The 22797-nt window shown below is 42.4% G+C and overlaps 1 protein-coding gene across 3 annotated transcripts in view; it reads right to left on the bottom strand.

Moving 5' to 3' along the window:
- The window catches only part of MLLT3 (MLLT3, super elongation complex subunit), a 121268-nt gene that overhangs the window by 36722 nt on the left and 61749 nt on the right, over positions 1 to 22797 (bottom strand). For all 3 annotated transcript variants that reach the window (XM_026866425.1, XM_026866424.1, XM_026866423.1), the window contains 2 exons: positions 13509 to 13628; positions 1112 to 1720 (listed from right to left, as the gene is read on the bottom strand). In XM_026866425.1, coding sequence (XP_026722226.1) covers positions 1112 to 1720; positions 13509 to 13625 — 726 coding nt within the window. In that variant the 5' untranslated portion in view covers positions 13626 to 13628. The remainder of the gene's footprint in view (positions 1 to 1111; positions 1721 to 13508; positions 13629 to 22797) is intronic.

Below are 22797 nucleotides of genomic sequence, written 5' to 3'. Positions count from 1 at the left end.
TTTTTTTTTTTTTTTTTTTTTTTTTTTTTTTTTTTTTTTTTTTTTCTTTTTTCCCAATTCTCCTCCCCATCCCACTGGAGGGATGCAAGTGTCTGCCTGGTACTTAATTGCCAGCTGGGGTTAAACCATGACAAAGAAAAATTCATAAATTCTAAGCCGGAACAAGAACACCACCCCAAACACAGTATCACCAGTGCCATGCTGTAAAGCAGAGCCTGTCCTATTCCACACCTGCTAAATTTTAAGCCTTTGCATGCCCTAAGGGACCAGTCATTAAAAGTCCACTTCAGAAATAAATTACTTTCTCCCTCATCGCAAGTTTCTATGAAGTAAAAACCTAATGTTGACACCTCCTCCCCACAGCAGGGTATTTATTGTCTGTTCCAGAGAGGAACCCACCCCTTCCTTCTCTATTCATCTCTCTATAAAAGATGCTTTTGAAAAGTCTGCTAGAAGAATGATTGAAATCCTAATCATCAGGAGTAAACGATGCTTGAAACAGATGAGCAGGCATGGCAGACAAATATTTTTGGGCAGACAATGGTAGACAAATACTTTCAGGAAAGCAAACATCCGTAGAAATACTCTTTGTTCTTGAATAAGTCTGTTGCTTTGGACAAATTTTCCTCAGGAGAGCAAAGACTCTAGGAACTCCTCCTCCTCCACAAAACTGGCATCATTCACACAACTGGCCTTTTTAGCAGAAAAATAACAAATAACTCTAATTTACTGCAACCCTTTCCTGAACGTACTGAATTCTCTAACCCCTGAACACAAAGACTTACGGTGTAAAATACAAGCATTTAAAACCAATTTCATTTTCTCTCACAAGCAGCACAAAATTCAAACAAGACCAAAAGAGCAAAATTATTTATAGTCATCTCCCATATGCTCATCTGTCATAATGTTCATGAATTTATAAATTGGGTAGAATTGAACAGACAATACAATTCAACTACAACATGCATAAGTTTGAACAGCTGGCAGTCAACACAGTTTGAACAATCTGCCAATAGACAGGAGAAACAAAGAGGAGAAATACAAATATGGTGCACAATCCCAAAAACTGGGAATACTCAACATGTATGAAGCAAAACCAAACACCACTTACTTCAGATTTGGAGGATATGTTTTCCTCCATGTCAGAATCATTGGGATCTACAATATCATCAAATGGTGGCAGAGTAGGTGTCTTCCTTTCCAGTGCATCGTTTTCAATTTTGACCCTCCCCACCTTGAGTTGAGATCTATCCTTTGTCTGGTTTTTGTCAGCTGAACAAGTAAGAATCAGTGGTTGGGCACTAGAAATACTTTTAAATAATGAATCCGAGCTACTTTTCTTTCTTTTTTTCGCAGAAGGTTCATCAGACTCCAGAACAGAGGGCCTTTTTGTGGGGGTCTTCTTTTCTTGCTGCTGCCCACCTGTTATGGTAAGGATGGGGTTGTTTTCAGATTTTGGCTCCTTGGACATGGGTTTGGGTTCCTTGAAGGCCATTTTGGGAACTACTTTTTCATCTTTTACTGGTTTGTTTTCTTTGGGTTTCTTTGAGGATTCTTTGGAAAATTTGTTGTGTTCCCTGGAAGGTTCTTTGAAGGCACTTTTATGTTCTTTTGAGTTTTTAGAGGTTTTTTCCTTGTGCTCCTTTGTTAACTTCTGAGTCTTTGAAAAACTGTTACTACTGCTGCTGCTGCTATTTATGTTTAGAATCCTAGTTGGGTCCTGCAAAAAGCAGATGCAAAATTTTATTTAAAAAAAAAAAAAGAAAAAAAAGAACTCTTAAAGCCCCAAAAGACAGACACGATATGGATACAGGTTTCATATTAAAAACTTGGTACCGCAGACTGAAAACAGAAACTGCAAATATTTATATAAGAACAGATAAAAACTCCATCATTTTAGTCAATTTATCTGATACAAAACGGTGGAACATAAGCAGTTACCACTGTTTGTCAGAATCTGCAAGACAAATTAGTTTTTATCTTATGAATTAGATAAGTTTTTTAAGAAACATCATAAGATGAACATAAAGACAGTTTAAGATGTGTTAACCATGAGTATTAGTGATCAGGAAAAAAAAAAACACACAAAAAAACCCAACAAAAAAGCCAACACCACCAAAAAACAAACAACCACAAAAAACCATAAGGAAAGATAATTGACAAGCAGCTGAACATGGCCAGCAGTGTGCCCAGGTGGACAAGAAAGCCAACAGCATCCTGGCTTGTATCAGAAATACTGTGACCAGCAGAAGCAGGGAGGTGACAGTCCCCCTGTGCTCTGCTCTGGCGAGGCCACACCTGGAGTGTTGTGTCCAGTTTTGGGCACCTCAATACGAGAGAGATCTCGAGGTGCTGGAGCGAGTGCAGAGGAGGGCAACGAAGCTGGTGAAGGGCCTGGAGAATAAATCCTGTGAGGAGCGATTGAAGGAGCTGGGACTGTTCAGTTTGAGGAGGAGAAGGCTGAGGGGAGACCTCATCACTCTCTACAACTCCCTGAAAGGACATTGTAGAGAGGTTGGTGCTGGTCTCTTCTCACAGGTAATTAGTGACAGAACAAGGGGGAATGGATTTAAACTGCAACAGGGGAGGTTCAGACTGGACATTCAGAAAAAAATTTTCACAGAAGGAGTGGTCAGACAGTGGAATAGGCTGCCCAGGGAGGTGGTGGAGTCACCATCCCTGGATGTGTTTAAGGGTCATTTAGATGAGATGCTGGGGGATATGGTGTAGGGAGAACTTGCAGAGTCAGGCTGAGGGTTGGACTCAATGATCCCAAGGGTCTTTTCCAACCTGAATGATTCTGTGATCAAGATATGAACCATATAGTGTCAACAGAATTAATTCAGGATCAGTGCAAAACATGTGCTCCTGATGATATTTCAGGCAAAATTTAACTTCTCTACTGTGATCCTGTCTCCAGCTCTTGCCAGATCCTTTTCCTCATAACAACCCTGGGTCCAGCCTGGCTATGGAAGACTTGATGTGAGATACACAGCATCTCAGCAGTCAATGTCTTTTTATGGAAAACCTCCTTTACAAAAAATGCTTTCTTCTTTGTATTTATTTCTGTTGTCTCTGCTGAGTATTTCATTGTATTTTTTAAAATTCAGTTGTGTGAAGGGTTTCTGATAGGGTGATGACTCAGAGGTCCTATAAGATAGGCAAAAGCAGAAAGAGCAGATCAGTACCATTTCTCAGTTGAATCTAAAAAGTCAAAGTGGCAAGGAAAATAGTGATCTGCAGCAAGAATCATCAATAAGGGAACTAAACCATCCAGAATGGGTTGTATGGGATCCTTTCTTCTGAGAATTAACACCCACAAATTTTCAAAAGATAAGGATAGTTCCAGCACTGCCCACTTTCACTCTAACTGCTAGCAGTGGGCACACAGCATCTCAAAAATTGGTGCTAGTCAGTTTCAAAAAGGGTGATAGTCAGTATAAATATTACAAGTGTACTTCTGGGTTTGACTTTCAATAATTTAGTTGCTTATTCATCCAAGTCCTTTGTAAGATGCAGATCAAAGTGGTGCCTAAAATCCTCTCATCTGTGTAAGACTGGATATGCTTTCATCTGTATAAAATTCATGTACAAATCCCTAGCTCTGTTATATTTTCCAGCAATCCACATCTAGTATTCTACACTGCTAAGAATATGCTTTTCTCTTCTGGCTCCTGTACTGGTTTTGGCTGGGAAAGAGTTACTTTTCTTCATAGTAGCCAGTATAGGGCTCTGTTTTGGATTTGTGCTGAAAACAGTGTTGACAAGACAGGGATTCTGCTAAGCAGTGCTTACACAGCATCAAGGCCTTCTCTGTTTCTCATGCTGCCCCGCCAGTGAGTAGTCTGGAGGTTACACAAGAAATTGGGAGGGGACACAGCAAGGACAGCTGACCTCAAGTGACCAAAGGGATATTCCAGACCATATGATGTTGTACTCAGTAATAAAAAGCTGGGGGAAGGAGGAGGAAAGGGGGACAGAGTGATGGCATTTGTCTTCCCAAGTCACCATAATATGTGATGGAGCCCTGCTTTTCCAGAGACAGATCAATACCTGCCTGCCAATGGGAAGTGGTAAATTAATTCCTTGTTTTGCTTTGCTTGCATGCACAACTTTTGCTTTACCTATTAAACTGTCTTTACCTCAACCCACAAGTTTTCTCATGCTTACCCTTGCAATTTTCTCCCCCATTACACTGGGGAGGAGCAAGCGAGCAGCTGTGTGGGGCTCTGCTGCTCACCAGGGCTAAAGCACAACAACCCTGTAGTATATAAGTAGATGTGGTATGTCTGAGTGTCTGTACTGGCTCTGTCTGAGCTGGAATTGGTTTTCCCTACAGCAGCCCTCACGGTGCTGTGGTTTATGCTGGGAGCTGGCCGGGTGTTGGCAGCACCCTGGTGTTGTGGCTACTGCTGAGCAGTGCTTACACAGCACCAAGGCTCCTTCTGACATTTTCCCCCCTGCAGTGGGACGGGGTGGGCAAGATCTTGGGAGGGGACACAGCCAGGATAGCTGACCCGAACTGACCAAAGGGGTATTCCAAACCATATGACGTCTGCTCAGGATAAAGCTGGGAGAAAGGAGGAAGAGGGTGGGGTCACCCTTGGTCCTCCGAGGCAACCACTACGTGTATTGGAGCCCTGCTCCTGAGAAGGGCCGACATCGCCTGTCCATGGGAAGTAGAGGATAAATCGGGTTTTTTTTCTTTACTTTCGCGCGCGGACCTTTGCTTCACTTTGCTTACATTAAAACTGCTTTTCTTTTACCCACAAGGGTTGGTCTATCTTATTTTCTTTCCCCTCGTTTCTTTTGAGAAAACAAGAGGAAAGGGGGGGAAGTGATAGAGCGACCTGGTGGGTACCTGACATTTAGCTGAGGTCAAAACACCACAGTGTCTAACACTGTCACAGATTTACACAACTGCAGAGAGGAAAACATATTTAGCTTTTCTTCTGCCTTACTTAACCACTGTTTTACCTGTTTTACATAGATGGGATAGCAGCAGTGTGCTGGTAACTGAAGGACCAAAGCAGAACATGGCCAGCCATGTGGGGTTTTTTTAAATTTTTAAAATACGGTCAATAGAACTACTCTGAAAAAAACCCACTGAATAATACAAAGCAGAATTAGATTCTTCAATGAAAATTGTATCAACAAGAGGAGAAATTAAGACTGAGAATAATACATCCACTTGTGTGCTCCCTGTTGGTAGATTACTACTTAAAACTTGTCCAGTCAGGATGCATTACGCATTAATCTGTAGGATATGAACAATTTATACATATCTTGTGCAAAAAGAGCAGTATCTCCATTTTCCTCTGTAGCAACAGGTGTAAAATATTAATTAAAAATAATTACTTTGAACTGTTTCTCCCTTCTCATTATCTTAACTAATTAATGAAACACTGGATCTTCACACAGTGCTGCACAAATTATTCAATTGTGCTTTTTGTTCACTTATTTCTTGCATCAGTAGTGCAAATGTATCTTTGAGTCAGATTCAGAAATCTAACAATATATATAATACATATGCATCAACATTAACATAGGCAGAAGTACCAACACTGAATGATATTATGATGACATTTGAATGTCTGAAAGTAAGGCACTTCCTCATTTCCCAGGCCAGTAATTAAAAAAATAAAAACCCAACAATCATTCCTTGGAATGTTTTACTTTAGTCAAAATTCCTTTCCTGGTGTTTTTTTATTTTGTTTTGTTTTTTACATTAAAAACAAGTACTCCATATTTTGTTTGATGTAACACCTTCTTTCCTCTTTTTATAACATGGAGCCTGATGTTTTCACAGAAATCAGAATACGAGTATATGATGTACTTATGATATAGACATATATATACACACCCCTGCCATGTTATTTGAGAGCTACTCTTTCATTAAGACAGCCAACCTATTGCTTTTATATCTGCATTCATTCTCTAAGTTAAAAAAAAAAAAGTGTATTACCTTATTTCCTAAGCTTCTGCAATGACCCTAACAGAAGCCAACAATGACTTAGAGGAAACAGCAAGAGGAACATTAACTTTGTAAGATGGAAAAAACTCCAAATATATTGATTGGTAAAACTATATCAAACCTAATGACGAATGTGGAAGGTTGATGGGGATGAAATGCAGCAAAATATTCACATCCAGCACAGATCTTACAAAAAATCAGAATGTACTTGCAATCTGTTTTCTTATTTATCAAAATCTAACAGTGTGTTTAGAAGGTTCTGTTCCTTCCCATCTTAAGAAGGACAGTAAGAAATCAGAGCAAATTATGTATTTCTAAGAGACAAATAAAACAGTCTTTTCTCAAGTTCAAGTGTAAAATGGAATCATGGGGTTTTGACAGGTAATATATTTACACATCATAGCTTATGTCTGTGTATTAATCAAATATTGAAGCAACCCAAGTGAATGCTAAATTTTGATACACTGCACAACAAAAGAATATGGAGAATTATATGCAGGTTAAAATATCTGCAGATGTTTTATTTTCTTAAGCCAAGTAACACCATGTATGTATAGTACTTCAAGATATAAAACCCCTTTCATAGAACAGTACTAACAGATGTGTACAAATAAATATTTCAGAAAGCATGATAAAAATCCAACAAAGAAAAACTCTAGTACTGTGACTGTTGCACTCAATTTCTATTCAGATATTGGCTAACACAGCTCATGCTAAAGCCTGAGGTATGCTGGAAACAGCGAGAGCATCATGTAGGCAGAACAAGTGGCCAGAAAGAGGTAAAGGGCCATTATGCAGTCATGATCACTTGCAAATTGCTGTATCCTGCAGCGATCATCTTTGTCTGGCAGTTTCGTCAGAATTTGCTAATTTCTGGAAATAATATACACCAAATCTCCAAACAGGAAGGTATAAAACATCAGTTTGCAAAAAAACAAAAGAAGTTTTGGAAGTGGATCCATCAAGTGGATCCATCAGTACCTAGACTGTTGAGGTTTTCATGCCCCTCATACAGGGGACATCCACACCGTGACAGAGGAGGACGGCTGAGCACACTCACCATCCGCTAGGTAACTAAATTATTATTTTTTGCTCCTAAATGCGTGGATTAAGAGTTACAGGTTATAAATTATGAAACCTTATGACTTGAGTGGAGAATAAGTGAATTTATGTCATAGACTAGGCTGGGCAAAGGGGACTGAGTCCCGTTTGTCTTAGTTTTTTGCTCTATTTCTTAATGAGCTCATGAAAGTAAGTTTAAATCACAGACTACGTTGTCCTGCAGATTAAAACGAGTCTATAACTACAAGGCAAAAAAATAGTATTGAACAATCCTTACATATTGTAGGGTCAGAGTCTGATTTCGCGCCACAAAATATCATTCCCAATTTTGTTGAACACAAGTTTGAATAGCAGAATCCTCTGAAAATAATTTCAAACCTCTCCAGTTGCTGACAGACATTAGGAAACTAATTAGCAAATGAAGCAGTTGGGGGGAGGGAAGGAGAGGTTCGTTAAATTTTATTAAGTTATTAAACTGAGAACATTGGCATGGCCATACCAGTCCACTGTACTCTGGCTTTAGTCTACAGATTTAGTTTTAGTGATCATAAAAACATGTATTATTTTCATTTGTAGTAAGAAAGCATTTCTTCAAACATTATGCTTACTGAAATAACGTGTCCATTTTAAGCCAACGGACTGGAATTAGTCTCAAATGTGCCTCTTGCTCTTAGAGGAAAAAAGGAGGAAGATATCTAAAAGGAATTACTTGATCAAGAAATTAAGATTTCTGTTGCATATAAAAATGTTTATTATTGAATACAAACACTAACTGATTTGAGGAAAAAAAAAAACCTACACATTTTGAAAGCTTCCACGAATACTGCAGTATTCTTTCACTTGCTAGATGTGTACTGGAGATTAATTTATCTGCTTCTAGTTCTTCTTACAGATTATTGTTGTATTACATATTTACAAGTTTGTCCAGCCGACCAAATGACCAATGACATCAGAAGAGTTAGAAGCAGGTGGAGAATTACAAGGCTCACTGGTTTAACAGAGAAAGCCAAAAGGGGTAGCATAAAACAACTGGGTTTTTTTTTGTCATCGCACATGGGAATTAAGAGCTTTTGTTTTTCTGTTCATATGTTAAACCTCATTTCAGTGCAGCTGACACTACAGCTCATTCCAAAAGACATAATCATCTCAACAAAACTCATCAAGCTGTTTCTCTGTATTCTGTGCATGTAGTATTTATACAATACAAACAGGCACAGTAATACAACTGATTTAAAAGCAACACAAGTATCTGTAGCTACCCTGCAGCTTTTTTTATATTCTGAAAAAAATGCATAAAGTAAGCTTTCATGCATTTCTGCCCATCTTCTGTATTTCCAAGACTAAAGCTTTGTTTTAGAATCACAGTACTGGGGCTCACTAAGACCATCTCCATTAAACACAAAATCATGGAACTTGAGAAATACAAACATCTGTATTTTTTTAATATAGATTTCAGAAGACAATGTGACAGAAAGCAAACTTGACAGTTCTCTCTTCATATGGCATTGTAATTTTTAATACGTGAATGCTAAACCAACAATATGACCTCGTTGCACCGGTTTTACTGTTTTTACTGCAATTCTCCTCTAACTAGAAGGTTAGAACTCTTCTAGAAGTCTCCTGCTACCCAAATAAAATAAAAATACTAACTACAAAAATCCAAGAGTTCTCAGCTCCCAGGATTTACAATAAAAAACCCCAAACTTTTTTGTTGTACTAAACCCAAGGTTACTTCATGTTTCCATTTCTCAAAACCAGCTGATGATTCTTGGTAAGGCAGGTATTTATAACTCTTTCTTTATGAGATACAAAAATAGTTGCTCATTAGTGTGTGTTTTAATTTGGACAGGAGGAGACAGAGATTGTTGGGGAGGAGGGGAAAACTTGAATACTCACACTAACTGGCAGGAAACAGTATATTGATGTAACATCTCTTCCCACTATTAAAAACTCTGGCAAACGCATAATGTTTGAAAAAAGAATCATTTCAAACAGAGACCATTTCTGCTAAACATCCCTATTTTGAAACCAAATAGTTAAAAAAAACCTCCCTAGGTAAAAATTTTACAGATATTGAATAAAATATTGAGATGTGATTCACACCTAAGCCCCTACTGACTCCCTCTAACTTCCTGGTATGGGTTAAACTCACTGCAGGTGGTAGGGTTGCTTCAGCAAAAATGAAAGATTTCAAACGTTCATTGATAAGGATGTGTGCAGCAACACTCCTTTCACCTTGCTTCACCCCAACCACAGTTCACACTTGTTAGGATTCTATACCAGACAAAAGTAAATTTTTTGAACACAGTTCAGAAAATTACATACCAAGTTAGCATTTGCTCATGAAAAAATTTACACTGGAGATTCAAGACATACCATGGTCAATGGTAGATGGAGCATTATGTAGGACATGGAATCCTGTCTCTATCTCCTTGAAGTCCTTCAGCAGGTGTTTGGCTTGCTTATATAGACCGAGCCACATTATGCCTGCTTTGGCATACAATGCAAGACATGGGTGAATCAAGATTACAGACAAACCTGAAGAAGTGATTGGAAACTGAAATCTAGAAAGCTACCCACCCTCACAAGAATCCCTGTTATAGATGGCAAAATGTCAAAGTAACAAGTATAGGGAAGACAGGGTGGAGTGTCTTTGTTTAGAAGCAGGGGAAGATCAACAGGGCAGATGTTGTAGTGGGAGTCTACTACAGGCCACCCAGACAGGATAGAGAGGTGGATGAAATATTGTACAGGCACTTAGGAGAAATCTCACAATCACTTGCCCTTGTTCTCGTGGGAGACTTTAACTTCCCAGACATCTGCTGCAAATACAACATAGCAGAGTGGGACCAGTCCTGGAGATTCCTGGAATGGGTGGGAGAACTTCCTGACACAGCTGGTGACTGAACCGACCAGAGAAGGTGCCCTGCTGGATCTCCTCTTTGTGAAAAGAGAAGGGCTGGTGGATGATGTGGCGGCTGGAGGCTGACTAGGGCACAGCAACCATGAAATAATAGAGTTCTCTAGAGAGGACAGGAGAGAGGGACCAGAACTGCCATCCTGGACTTCAAAAGGGCTGACTTAGTCTTGTTTAGGGACCTGCTTGACAGAATCCCTTGGGAGAAGGTCCCGAAGGGTATAGGGGTCCAGGAAGGCTGGGTGCTCTTTAAGAAGAAAGACTTAATGGCACAGGAGCAGGCTGTTCCCAGGTGCTGTAAGATAAGCCAGTGGCAGAGAAAAGCACCCCGGGGAGATTTGGCTGCAACTCAGGGAGAAAAGGAGAGTTTGCAGCATTTGGAAAAAGGGGCTAGTGACTACAACAATTACAAAGAGGCTGTGAGGCTGTGCAGGGCAGAAATCAGGAGGTCCAAAGCCCAGCTGGAAATTAATCTGGCTTCAGCAGTCAAGGATAACAAGAAATGTTTCTATAAGAATGTCAACGGGAAAAGAAAGTTCAGGGAGAGTCTCCATCCCCTGCTAGACACAGGAGGAAACATGGTAACAAGGGATGAGGAAAAGGCTGAGGTGCTTAATGCCTTCTTCACCTCAGTCTTTAATAACAAGACTAGTTGTACTGAGGGAATCCAGCCTCCTCAGCCAGAAGACAGAGACTGGGAGAACGAACCCCCCCCCCAATCCAGGAGGAGACAGTCAGTGACCTGCTGCATCACACAGACACACACCAGTCTATGGGCCCAGACGGGATACACCCAAGGGTGCTGAAGGAGCTGGCTGGGGTGCTCACCAAGCTGCTTTCCATCATTTACCAGCAGTCCTGGCTGACTGGGGAGGTCCCAACTGATTGGAAATTGGCCAGTGTGATGTCCATCTATAAGAAGGGTCAGAAGGATGATCCAGGAAATTACAGGTCTGTCAGCTTGACTTCAGTGCTGGGGAGTTGATGGAGCAGCTCATCCTGAGTACCATCACATGTGGGACAACCAGATGCTCAGGCCCAGTCAGCATGGGTTTATGAAAGGCAGGACCTGCTTGGCAAACCTCATCTCCTTCTGCGACAGGGCGACCTGCTTATTGCATGAGGTTGTGAATGTTGTCTGCCTTGACTTCAGTAAGGCCTTTGACACCGTTTCCCACAGCATTCTCCTGGCAAAAATGGCTCTTCAAGGCTTGGACAATCACACGCTTTGCTGGGGAAAAAACTGTCTGGATGGCCGGGCCCAAAGAGTTGTGGTGAACGGAGTTAAATCTGGTTGGTGGCCGGTCATGAGTGGTGTCCCCCAGGGCTCGGTGTTGGGGCCACTCCTGTTTAACATTTTTATTGATGATCTAGACGAGGGGATCAAGTGCACCCTCAGTGAGTTTGCAGATGACCCCAAGTTGGGTGGGAGTGTTGATCTGCTCAAGGATAGGGAGGCTCTGCAGAGAGACCTGGACAGGCTGGAGCCATGGGCTGAGGCCGACTGGGGCAGTTTCCATAAGGCCAAATGCTGGGGGCTGCCCTTGGGCCACAACAACCCCCAGCAGCGCCACAGGCTTGGGGAGGAGTGGCTGGAGAGCTGCCAGTCAGAGAGGGACCAGGAGTGTTGATTGACAGCCAGCTGAACAGGAGCCAGCAGTGTGCCCACGGGGCCGAGAAGGCCAATGGCATCCTGGCTTGTGTCAGCAATAGCGTGGCCAGCAGGGACAGGGAAGGGATCTTACCCCTCTACTGGAACTGGTGAGGTCGCACCTCGATTCCTGTGTTCAGTTTTGGGCCCCTCACTCCAAAAAGGACACTGAATGACTCGAGTGCATGCAGGAGAAGGGCAATGAAGCTGGTGCAGGGTCTGGAGCACAGGTCATACGGGGAGTGGCTGAGGGAACTGGGGTTGTTCAGTCTGGAGAAGAGGAGGCTGAGGGGAGACCTTATCACCCTCTACAGCTACCTGAAAGGAGGTTGCCGAGAGCTGGGGATGAGTCTCTTTAACCAAGAGGAAGCGATAGGACAAGAGGGAATGGCCTCAAGTTGCACCAGGGAAGGTTTAGACTGGATATTAGGAAGCGTTTCTTTACAGAAGGGTTTATTAGACATTGGAATGGGCTGCCCATGGAGGTGGTGGAGTCTCCATCCCTGGAGATGTTTAAGAGTCAGGTTGACATGACGATGAGGGATGTGGTGTAGTTGGGAACTGTCAGGGCTAGGTGAATGGTTGGACTGGATGATCTGCAAGGTCTTTTCCAACCTTGATGATTCTGTGATTCTGTAACTCATCTTCGGAATCCAAGCAGATGGAGATATATCTTAGTTTAAGCAGACAGTTACCTTCAGCACCTTACTGTAGCACTTGGTGTAGCCAGGTACCTTCCTTTTAGGCATTAAACAATCATTTTAGTATGCCAAAGTAAGCACCTTCTGTCTAATCTTCATCAGAGTCAATCTACTTCAGCTTCTCTTTAGGAACATAAAAATAATCATTCACCCATATATCCTTTAAATGTCACAAGAAGATTTGCATTATAGATTGTGAAGCAACAATGCAAACCAGGCAGAAGCATGTCAAAGAACTCTTTTTTCTTTCCCCCTTTCTCCTTACTTTTCTCTCTCCTTACTGCTGTGATACGTTCTTATCAATGGACACACTTAGGCATACCTGTAATTCATTACCTGACAGTTCTTACAAGATTTGTCACTGCCACAGAACATGGAAGTCATTGATATAGTTGGGTATTGCCCCTTGCAGTATGTGCATACAAGACTATGTAACATATTTCAAATTCACAAGCTGCTAAGAAAGAAAATCAAACCTCAAACAATTTAACAGACTGGGTAAAAGGCAGGTATGTTCATTCATTTGCAAAGCAAGTCATTGTGTTGCATTTATTTGAATAAATGCAAGATGCTCTTTTTTCTCCCACACCACTAATTCATTTTGTGAAACTGAAGTAATTTTCTGCTGTTTTGGAAAGGTCCATTTTTTTACTCAGAAGGTTCACTGGACTATACCTTTTTACCATGTTCTATGTTAGAGATACAGTTTGATGTCCTACAGACTAATAATACATTGATGTTTTTGAAACACCAAGTAAGAATTAACCCCTGAAATTTAAACAAAAATAAAGATCCTAAAGAATACAACTTACTTCCACTTTACACAATTATCTTTAAAAGTATTCTAAAATAATTAATAAATGAAACAATTATTATAGTATTTTCTCATATTCTTAACATTTCTGTAAATCACACTTCCATCATCAGCACCCCTAATACTACAACAGACCACTAGAATTCCTTCTCGGAAAGGAGGAAAACAATTGTGCAGTACCTTTACTGGCACCTGTTCTCACAACCATCCTTGTTTTTTTATTATTTTCATGTGGTGAACAGTAAGTTCACAACAGAGAAATGTTGAGACCTATTGTTACTAGACTGTGCCATGAGATTGCAAAAATACTTAGAAATACTTTTTTTCTCAAGTTAATTCCCAGGGAAAGCACCACCGGCTCAAGTATATTCTAGCAAAGTAAGTCTCACCTTTGGCCCATGAGATGACTTCTTCTTCGCTTCAGAAAAAGACAGGGAGTTACTGGAAAGGTTGGGGAGATAAAGGCTCTGTCCTGAAGAGAACGATGTGCCATCTGACATTACCATGATCTGTTATAAGAGGGGAAAGCATGTCAGCCAAACATTACCAACAGAGACAATCTTACCTGCTAAGAACTAACAAATCACACTGTAGAAGAATAAAACTTCTCCAACAAACAGTATCCAAGTGTCTTCTCAACAAGGGATGGTTTAATGAAACCACACTGCCATCCTCTATTTAATGAGCAGAAAGCATTTTAATTTCCATGCAAAATACAATGCAAGACACTCAGAAAATGGCATAACTTGTCCTATTATAGCTGCTTACATGCCATGGCACTGGAGTCCTTAGCAGTCTTTATCCTGTCCAAAGTAATGTCTAATACACTTGAAAGATCATCCCATCTGCAGTAAAAGGTTCTGCAGGTTGCTGATATACCATAAATATGTATGTGAAGCAGTTTTCGCTTTCAACTAAAGTGAAGTGAAGGAAGGCTCTGATAGGTATAGGTGTGTGATAGTTTTAAGCGCTGCCGGAAACAGAAACCACATTGCCGTTGTTCCTCCCCCACCCTCGAACACAAGTAGGGCACAAACCCCGGGTTAAAATGAGAAGAAATTTTATACAACAGTGTGATAAACAATCTGAACAACAACAATAGTGATAATAACAAACAGTAATAAAAGGTAAACAAGATAAAAGATATGCAGAGAAATACCACAAAGATACAGCCAGCCCGCCACATGCTTCCCGCAACCAAAGCCACAAAAGAAAAGCTTCCCGCGCTGCTACACCCGGACCTGACCTCATCATGGTATGAATAACCCGCCTGGAGATCCTTTCCCCCAATACGGGAAACTTAACCCTATCCTAGCTGAACCATGACAAGATGGCAAGGTTTGGGTGGCAGGGGTAGCTTCTGTGAGGAGAGGCCAGGGACTTGCCCATGCTGTACACAGCTGAATCCAGCTGGCTGCAATGGACCCACTGCAGGCCACGTCTGAGCCTGTGAGGCAAGATGGTGGTGCTTCACAGAAAACAGGCTCTAGAAAGGGAAAAACACTGCACAGGCAGCAGATGTGAGGAAAAAAACCAAACCTCTGAGAAACTGAGTGTGGACACCAAGGTCAAAGGAGGAGAGTAAGAGATGCTCCAAGTGCAGGAAAAGGTATTTAAGCCCACAGAGAGTCCATACTGGAGCAGTTCTTGAAGGACTACAGCTCACAGAGAGGCCCCATGCTGGAGTGGGGGAAAATGTGAGAAGGGAGGAGTGGCAGAGAGGAACTGTTATAGATTGACTGCAAACACCATTCTCCATCCTTGTGCACTGCTCAGTGAGGTGGAAGAGATAGACATGTCCTGAATGAATAGTGAAGTTGAGCATGGGAAGGTGGTGTTGGGGGGTGGTGGTGTTTTCTTTTTTGTTTTCTTGTTTCTCATTTGCAAATTAAAACAGATTATAGTAAAAATTAAACTAAATTAACTTTCCCCAAATCAAATCTGGTTTCCCTGCAACATTAACTGGTAAGCAATCTCCCTGTCTGTCTTGACCCAGGAGCTTTCTGATCCTATCTTCTCCCCAAGACCTGCTGAGGAGCCAGAGTGAGTGACCAAACATCTGGGTGGGAGTTCAGCGTTAACCCGCAACAAATATACACTGTAAAAAGTGAAAGCATTATACCTCTAACTTCAACTTCTAACTTCAAGCTTCTGATGTATCTGAAGTAAACTGTATGGCTGGTGAGCAAGCAGCGTTTTTGCTATAACAAGGGTCTAGCTCTCTTTCTTGATTTTAAAGACTCTTAAGTACAAACAGATCATTTCCAGAGACCACAGAGAAATGAGCCATCATAGAGCAGTTACCAGACAGGTAAAGATTATGCCTCACATCTGAGAGAAACAGCTAGCTCCTGTCTTCAGCTCCAGCACTGCTGTAACTGGATTTTACTGCTTCCTAGCACAGCTATTCATTTATTTATTGTTTTAAAACCCTAAATGCCAGAGACAGCTTACCTGCTGTCTGACAAACCCTGCAAAGCTGGAGAGCAGTTGCAGAGCTGTGCAGCTGAAAGGAAACATCTCTTTCCACAGGTTCCCATGCACAAAATAACATTTGGTTTTGTGGGTGCTCTGTATGGTCACCCTTGCCTCTTCACAGGACCAAAACACTCTCTGATATTGGGGACAGGAAGAGACTGACCCATCACGTCTTGTGCACATTAAATGGGAAGTGCAAAATTGGGACATCTAGGATGTAGATACGTATAGTGCACATTTTACCTCTCCATGTCAAGATAATACTTACTGCATACGGTTTCTTCAAGACAGGAATTCAATTTTTTTTAAACTTTTATTTAAACACCACTCCAAAAGAATCTTGTTCCAGACAACTTTGATCAAAAGGTCATGCGGTAGAATATTAAAGGACATGTCTAGGTAATAAAGATGACTTTTATTGGCCCGTAAGTTGAGCGTTGCTTTTCAACACTGCTGCTAGGATCCAAAGGTAGAGGAAGAAGGCAATAAAGTTGTTCTTTCTTGACCATAGGTTCATGTAACAACAGAAGGTCTTTAAAAGTTATTTATGTATTCAAACATTTTCTGAAGCAAGATTCCACACAGGGCATGTAACAAATTTTCTCCCCACAACCTCATTTCCATTTCTGAGATATCTAAACCAAAGCCTGCCAGGAGCCAGAACTCTCAAAAACCAGCTAGGCAAAACCAGTGGCATCTTTCTTCTAATCATGATAATATCAACAGCAATTAGCTATTGTGAATCACAGTAAGTGATTTCCTTTAGCCTAACAAACGCTTTTTAACCTCAACTTGCCAATGGTTTTGGGCTGTTGAATACAAGAAAATGCACAAGCTAACAAAGAATAATGAGCAAAAAGGACAAGGAAAATCTGTAGCCACATGTGCATACCATAAACCTATGCAACAGGTAGAGAAAATGCATGTTTCTACTACTATTTCATCTCACAGACTAAGTCAAATGTGTGGTTAAATAAGACTGTTCTCCTTTAATTTAAACTCAATGCAATGTTTTAAATCCACAGACTTCATAGAAAATACCAACTGCATTAAAATAATCTTACAGAAAAAGTAGACATAAGGTTAGTTATAGAGTTTAAGTTAGTTATAGAGTTTAAGCAGGTATTTTATTGACAAAGAGTAGTTTTGTTCATACAGTCACATGACAAAGATATGCACATCCATGTGGAAAAGAAATACAGTCAGCAGGATCAGGGTTTGCCCTACTTTGAAATTGAAAGGAAAGAAACAAAAAAAACTCTGCCAAGGATTCTTTCCCCTAGGGTTAGAAGCTGCCATTTTCTCCCTGAAGCATAAAAGTCTGACTCACTAAAATAAACTGAGGTTCAATCACTGCATAAATTTTCTTTTTAAAATTCATAAACATTCCAGTTTAGAAATGTTTATATAGTCAACATTATATGCAGACACTCTTAGAAAGTTGACATTTAAAAAAAGTATATGGACTTCTGAGATATTTCAATTTCGGGGCAATTATTTGGACCATTAACAGTATCAGTATTACAGACTGTGTTTAGAAACAAGATGATAGTCTACAGAAAGATTTACAGTGCTGGGATGAACAGCATTAGTAACATCTGAGGTCTGGCAGATTTGTCAGATCTAGCTCCACATAGAGAGAAAATAAATCCCATACAGTTTTTAGAAGACAAAATCTGGACATTCTAAATTGAGCACCCTAAAAACTTCAGTGTATTGAATACTGCAGCCTGTTATTTCATTATAAACCCTATCAAAACGGGTTTATATGAATAGATTCAAAATTTTAATGTGATTAACAACATATGCAGTAAAACAGAACTTCAGACTACACACTTTACCGTCTGTAAGGATGACAAGAGACGAGCAAAAATCTCATGTAAAATTAAGGTTTTGGCACCTATGACAAAAAAACCACCTGTCTTCCAACCTGATCTCTGTCTGAAAAAGGGTACGGTCCTCATTAAAGTCCTCTATATCAGAAAAAAATATCACTTGCCTTCTTCCACTCAAATAATAAAGTTAATATTAAATAACTCTTCAGGAACTCTTCCAAAATGTTTTGTTTTCTTTGCCAGTGTGCTGGGTTTGAGTGAGTGGTGGGGGTTTTTGGTAGTGGGGGAGGGGGCTACATTAGTGGTCCCCTGTGAGTAGCTTCCCGACATGCTCCCCTGGCTCCAAATCAGACCTGCCTCTGGCCAAGGCTGAGCCAGTTAGTGACAGTGGCTGCACCCCTGACATAATGTATTTAAGAAGGGGAATCTGGGAGGAGGAATTGGAGTTGTAAGGTGGAGTTGTGAGAGGAACACTGATGGGAACACTGAGGTCAATGGGAGAAAGGGAGGGGGCAGCATGCCCAATCAGAGACCCCCCTTAGCCCATGGTGAGAGGGCAGGCTGTCCCCCTGCCACCCATGGAGGTCACCAGGGGAGCAGATGTCACCCTGCAGCCCCTGGAGGACCCCACACCAGAGCAGGAGGCTGCATCCAAGGAAGGCTGGGACTCTGGGAAGAAGCCCCCACTGTTGTAGTTCAGTACTGGGATGACTGCAACACACAGGAGGAATCCATGCTGCAGCAGCTTGGGAAGGGCTGTGGTCCATGAGAAGGACTCATGTTGGAGAAAGTTCATGGAGGACTGTCTCCCATGAGAGGGACCCCATGCTGAAGCAGGGGAAGAGTGTGAGGAATCCTCCCCTGAGGAAGAAGTGGTGGGACTGACTGAATGCCCCCATGCCTTGTCTCCCTGCACCACTGGTGGAAAGAAATTGGGAGCAAAGCTGAGAGCAAGAAGGGAGGGGTTGGGGGAAGGTGTTTTTAAGATGTAATGCTTCTCACTGTCCTACTCTGTCTGATGATAAATGTTACGATTCTTAGTATTTGAATTAAACTGATGTTCTTTTTTCTTCCCCTTTCTGTCTGTTACCCTTGACAGTAATGGTTGAATCATGCCTTTTTGTCCTTATCTCTATTTGTGAGCCTTTTGTTGTATTTTCTCCTTCCCATTCCTGAGGGGGAAGGAGTGAGAGAGTGGCTCAGTTCCCCTCTGGGCTTAAAACATGACAGCCAAAATTATTTATGTTAAAAGCCCCTCCACTGCAAATAATTTTTGGAATTGAGATCTATTTCCCTTTTACCTACATTTAGGAAAGAGACAGCTATACATCCAGTTTAAGTTTACTGACAAAATTATAGCAACTTCTGCAGTGGGTAACTGCCCTTTGTCCTCCCATTAGTCAAAATCAGAAACACACAGCCTGGCACATGTACTTCAACCAGCTTTCAGAGCAATTCCCTACTTTTACATTGCCCCTATCACACTGGCAGCATATACTGCTTGTGTGTATGCATATGGCTATATTGAGTTAGCAACGAAGCAAAAGGTGGGGATGAGTGTATCACAGCAAAGGACTAATTCTACAGCAAGTGTGCAAGCTCATCAAAAGCATAGCAAGAGCTCTCCAGAACAGACATGCTATAGGTACTTTTTCAATTGTTGCCAAACAGAATCACAGAATTGTCTAGGTTGGAAAAGACCTTGAAGATCATCCAGTCCAATCATTCACCTAGCCCTGACAGTTCCCAACTACACCACATCCCTCACAGTCATGTCAACCTGACTCTTTAACACCTCCAGGGATGGGGATTCCACCACCTCCCTGAGCAGCCCATTCCAACACCCAACAACCCCTTCTGGAAAGAAATACTTCCTGACATCTAGCCTAAACTTTCCCTGGTGCAACTTGAGGCCATTCCCTCTTGTCCTATCGCTTCCTCTTGGTTAAAGAGACTCATCCCCAGCTCTCGGCAACCTCCTTTCAGGTAGCTGTAGAGGGCGATGAGGTCTCCCCTCAGCCTCCTCTTCTCCAGACTAAACACCCCCAGTTCCCTCAGCCGCTCCCCGTACGACCTGTGCTCCAGACCTTGCACCAGCTTCGTTGCCCTTCTCTGGACACGCTCGAGTCATTCAATGTCCTTTTTGGAGTGAGGGGCCCAAAACTGAACACAGGAATCGAGGGGCGGCCTCACCAGTGCCAGTACAGGGGTCAGATCCCTTCCCTGTGCCTGCTGGCCACGCTATTGCTGACACAAGCCAGGATGCCATTGGCCTTCTTGGCCCCCTGGGCACACTGCTGGCTCCTGTTCAGCCAGCTGTCAATCAGCACCCCCAGGTCCCTCTCTGACTGGCAGCTCTCCAGCTACTCCTCCCCAAGCCTGTAGCGCTGCTGGGGGTTGTTGTGGCCAAGGGCAGACCCCGGCATTTCCCCTTATGGAAACTCCTCCAGTTGGCCTCAGCCCATGGCTCCAGCCTGTCCAGGTCTCTCTGCAGAGCCTCCCTACCCTCGAGCAGATCAACACTCCCACCCAACTTGGGGTCATCTGCAAACTCACTGAGGGTGCACTTGATCCCATCGTCTAGATCATCAATAAAAATGTTAAACAGGAGTGGCCCCAACACCGAGCCCTGGGGGACACCACTCATGACCAGCCACCAACCAGATTTAACTCCACTCACCACAACTCTTTGGGCCCGGCCATCCAGACAGTTTTTTCCCCAGCAAAGCGTATGATTGTCCAAGTCTTGAAGAGCCATTTTTGCCAGGAGAATGCTGTGGGAAATGGTGTCAAAGGCCTTACTGAAGTCAAGGCAGACAACATCCACAGCCTTTCCCTCATGCAATAAGCAGGTCGCCCTGTCGCAGAAAGAGATGAGGTTTGTCAAGCAGGACCTGCCTTTCATAAACCCATGCTGACTGGGCCTGAGCATCTGGTTGTCCCACATGTGATGGTACTCAGGATGAGCTGCTCCATCAGCTTCCTGGGCACCAAAGTCAAGCTGACAGGCCTGTAATTTCCTGGATCATCCTTCTGACCCTTCTTATAGATAGGCATCACACTGGCCAATTTCCAATCAGTTGGGACCTCCCTGGTCCCCCAGGACTGCTGGTAAATGATGGAAAGCAGCTTGGCGAGCACCCCAGCCAGCTCCTACAGCACCCTCGGGAGTATCCTGTCTGGGCCCATAGACTGGTGTGTGTCTGTGTGATGCAGCAGGTCACTGACTGTCTCCTCCTGGATTGGGGGGGTTCGTTCTCCCAGTCTCTGTCTTCTGGCTGAGGAGGCTGGATTCCCTCAGTACAACTAGTCTTGTTATTAAAGACTGAGGTGAAGAAGGCATTAAGCACCTCAGCCTTTTCCTCATCCCTTGTTACCATGTTTCCTCCTGTGTCTAGCAGGGGATGGAGGCTCTCCCTGGACTTTCTTTTCCCGTTGACATTCTTATAGCAACATTTCTTCTTATCCTTGACTGCTGAAGCCAGATTAATTTCCAGCTGGGCTTTGGACCTCCTGATTTCTGCCCTGCACAGCCTCACAGCCTCTTTGTAATTGTTGTAGTCACTAGCCCCTTTTTCCAAATGCTGCAAACTCTCCTTTTCTCCCTGAGTTGCAGCCAAAGCTCCCTGCTCAGCCAGAGTGGTCTTCTCTGCCACTGGCTTATCTTAGAGCACCCAGGGACCACCCGCTCCTGAGCCATTAACACTTCCTTCTTAAAGAGCACCCAGCCTTCCTGGGCCCCTACACCCTTCAGGATCATCTCCCAGGGGATCCTTTCAAGCAGGTGCCTAAACAAGTCAAAGTCAGCTTCCTTTCTGCACTCTAAGTTTCCTGCTAGCTTACAGTTGCAAAAAACGAGTACCTGCTAATAGGTGGATGACACTGCCACAACCCATGCTTAAGCCAGGCACTTATCTGTGGCTGGTACCTGTCTGCTCCCAAAATCAATCATTTCACTGACAAAAATGAGGAACATTATTACTCTCATCCGCCCCTTCAAAAGTCAACGGCTCAGTGGGATCAGACAAGCTGGTGGAATAAGACACTGGTGGTGGTGTTAATGAAACGTGAAACAACAACTGGGCTTTAAATAAGTTCATTTAAACAGCCATATAATCACACTCTGAACTCACCAGTATGTAAAGCATGAAGTTCTAGTTAAAGTTTTGCTGTTCCCTCAAAGATTTAGCTTGACTATATTTAATCAGAGCAGAAGTCTAGCTAATCTCACAGCCTGTCTTTGATGTGTTCAATGGGGACAGTAACAGGCCATGCAGAAGTAGGCAGGTAGACGTTCTTGTTCACAAATGTTAAAAGGCTTTAAAAAACAGTTTGGTGGATTGGAGTATCTGGTACAGGATAAGCATTAGAAACATGGCCAAACAGTTAGTTTCACGGTTTAATAACAGGGTACGAATGATACGGGAATTACTGAATAGATTGTACTAGGAAACATGTCGAGGGAGGTGACTGTTCCACTCTGTGCTGCACTGGTGCAGACCCACCTCATGCACTGTGTGCAGTTTTGGGTGCTTCAATATAAGGACATTGAACTACTAGAGTGTGTCCAGAGGAGAACATCCAAGATGGTGAAAGACCTCAAGGGAAAGACTTAGGATGAGCAGCTGAGGTCACTTTGTTTGCTCAGCTTGGAGAAGAGAAGGCTGAGGGGTGACCTCATCTCAGTCTACAGCTTCCTCAATGAGGGCAGCAAAAGCGGAGGTCCTGATCTCCGCTCTCTGGTGACCAGCAACAGGACACGAGGAAATGGAATGAAGCCACGTCAGGGGAACTTCAGATTGGTCATTAGGAAAATGTTCTTCACAGAGAGTGGCTGGACACTGCTAAAGGGTCGCCAGGGAAGTGGTCATGGCACTAAGCCTGTCAAGAGTTCAAGGAGTGCCTGGACAATGCTCTGTTTAGTTTTTAGTTAGTCTTGTAAGGAGAAGGGAGTTGGACCCAAAGACCCTTATGGGTTCCTTACCACCAGAGACATTCTATGATTCTATGTATCCATGTTATTTTTTTTGTTTTGTTTAAAATTAAATTTTAAAAAAATATGTATTTTAGCTATTAGCTGTTGGTGGGAACTTCATAATCCTCATGAATGGAAATTCTCTGCACTTACAGGATGCAGCTAATATTACATGATATGAATGACAATAAGAAATACTTCTAGAAACAGGCAGGCCAAAAAAGGAAGGCTAAATAAAGTGTAGGCCCAATGCTCAATGGGGCAAGAGACCTTTTGACAAAGAACTTGACTTACAACTCAACGCTCTTTCAGCCTCTGTTTTCACTAGTAAGGTCTTATTTCCTCAGGCCTCCAAGGTACCCAAGCATCCTCACAGAATCAGTGAGTCAG

Source organism: Athene cunicularia, assembly GCF_003259725.1.
Source record: "Athene cunicularia isolate RWA chromosome Z unlocalized genomic scaffold, athCun1 chrZ_part2, whole genome shotgun sequence".
Lineage (NCBI taxonomy): Eukaryota > Metazoa > Chordata > Aves > Strigiformes > Strigidae > Athene > Athene cunicularia.
This window is presented reverse-complemented; position numbering and strand designations above follow the sequence as displayed.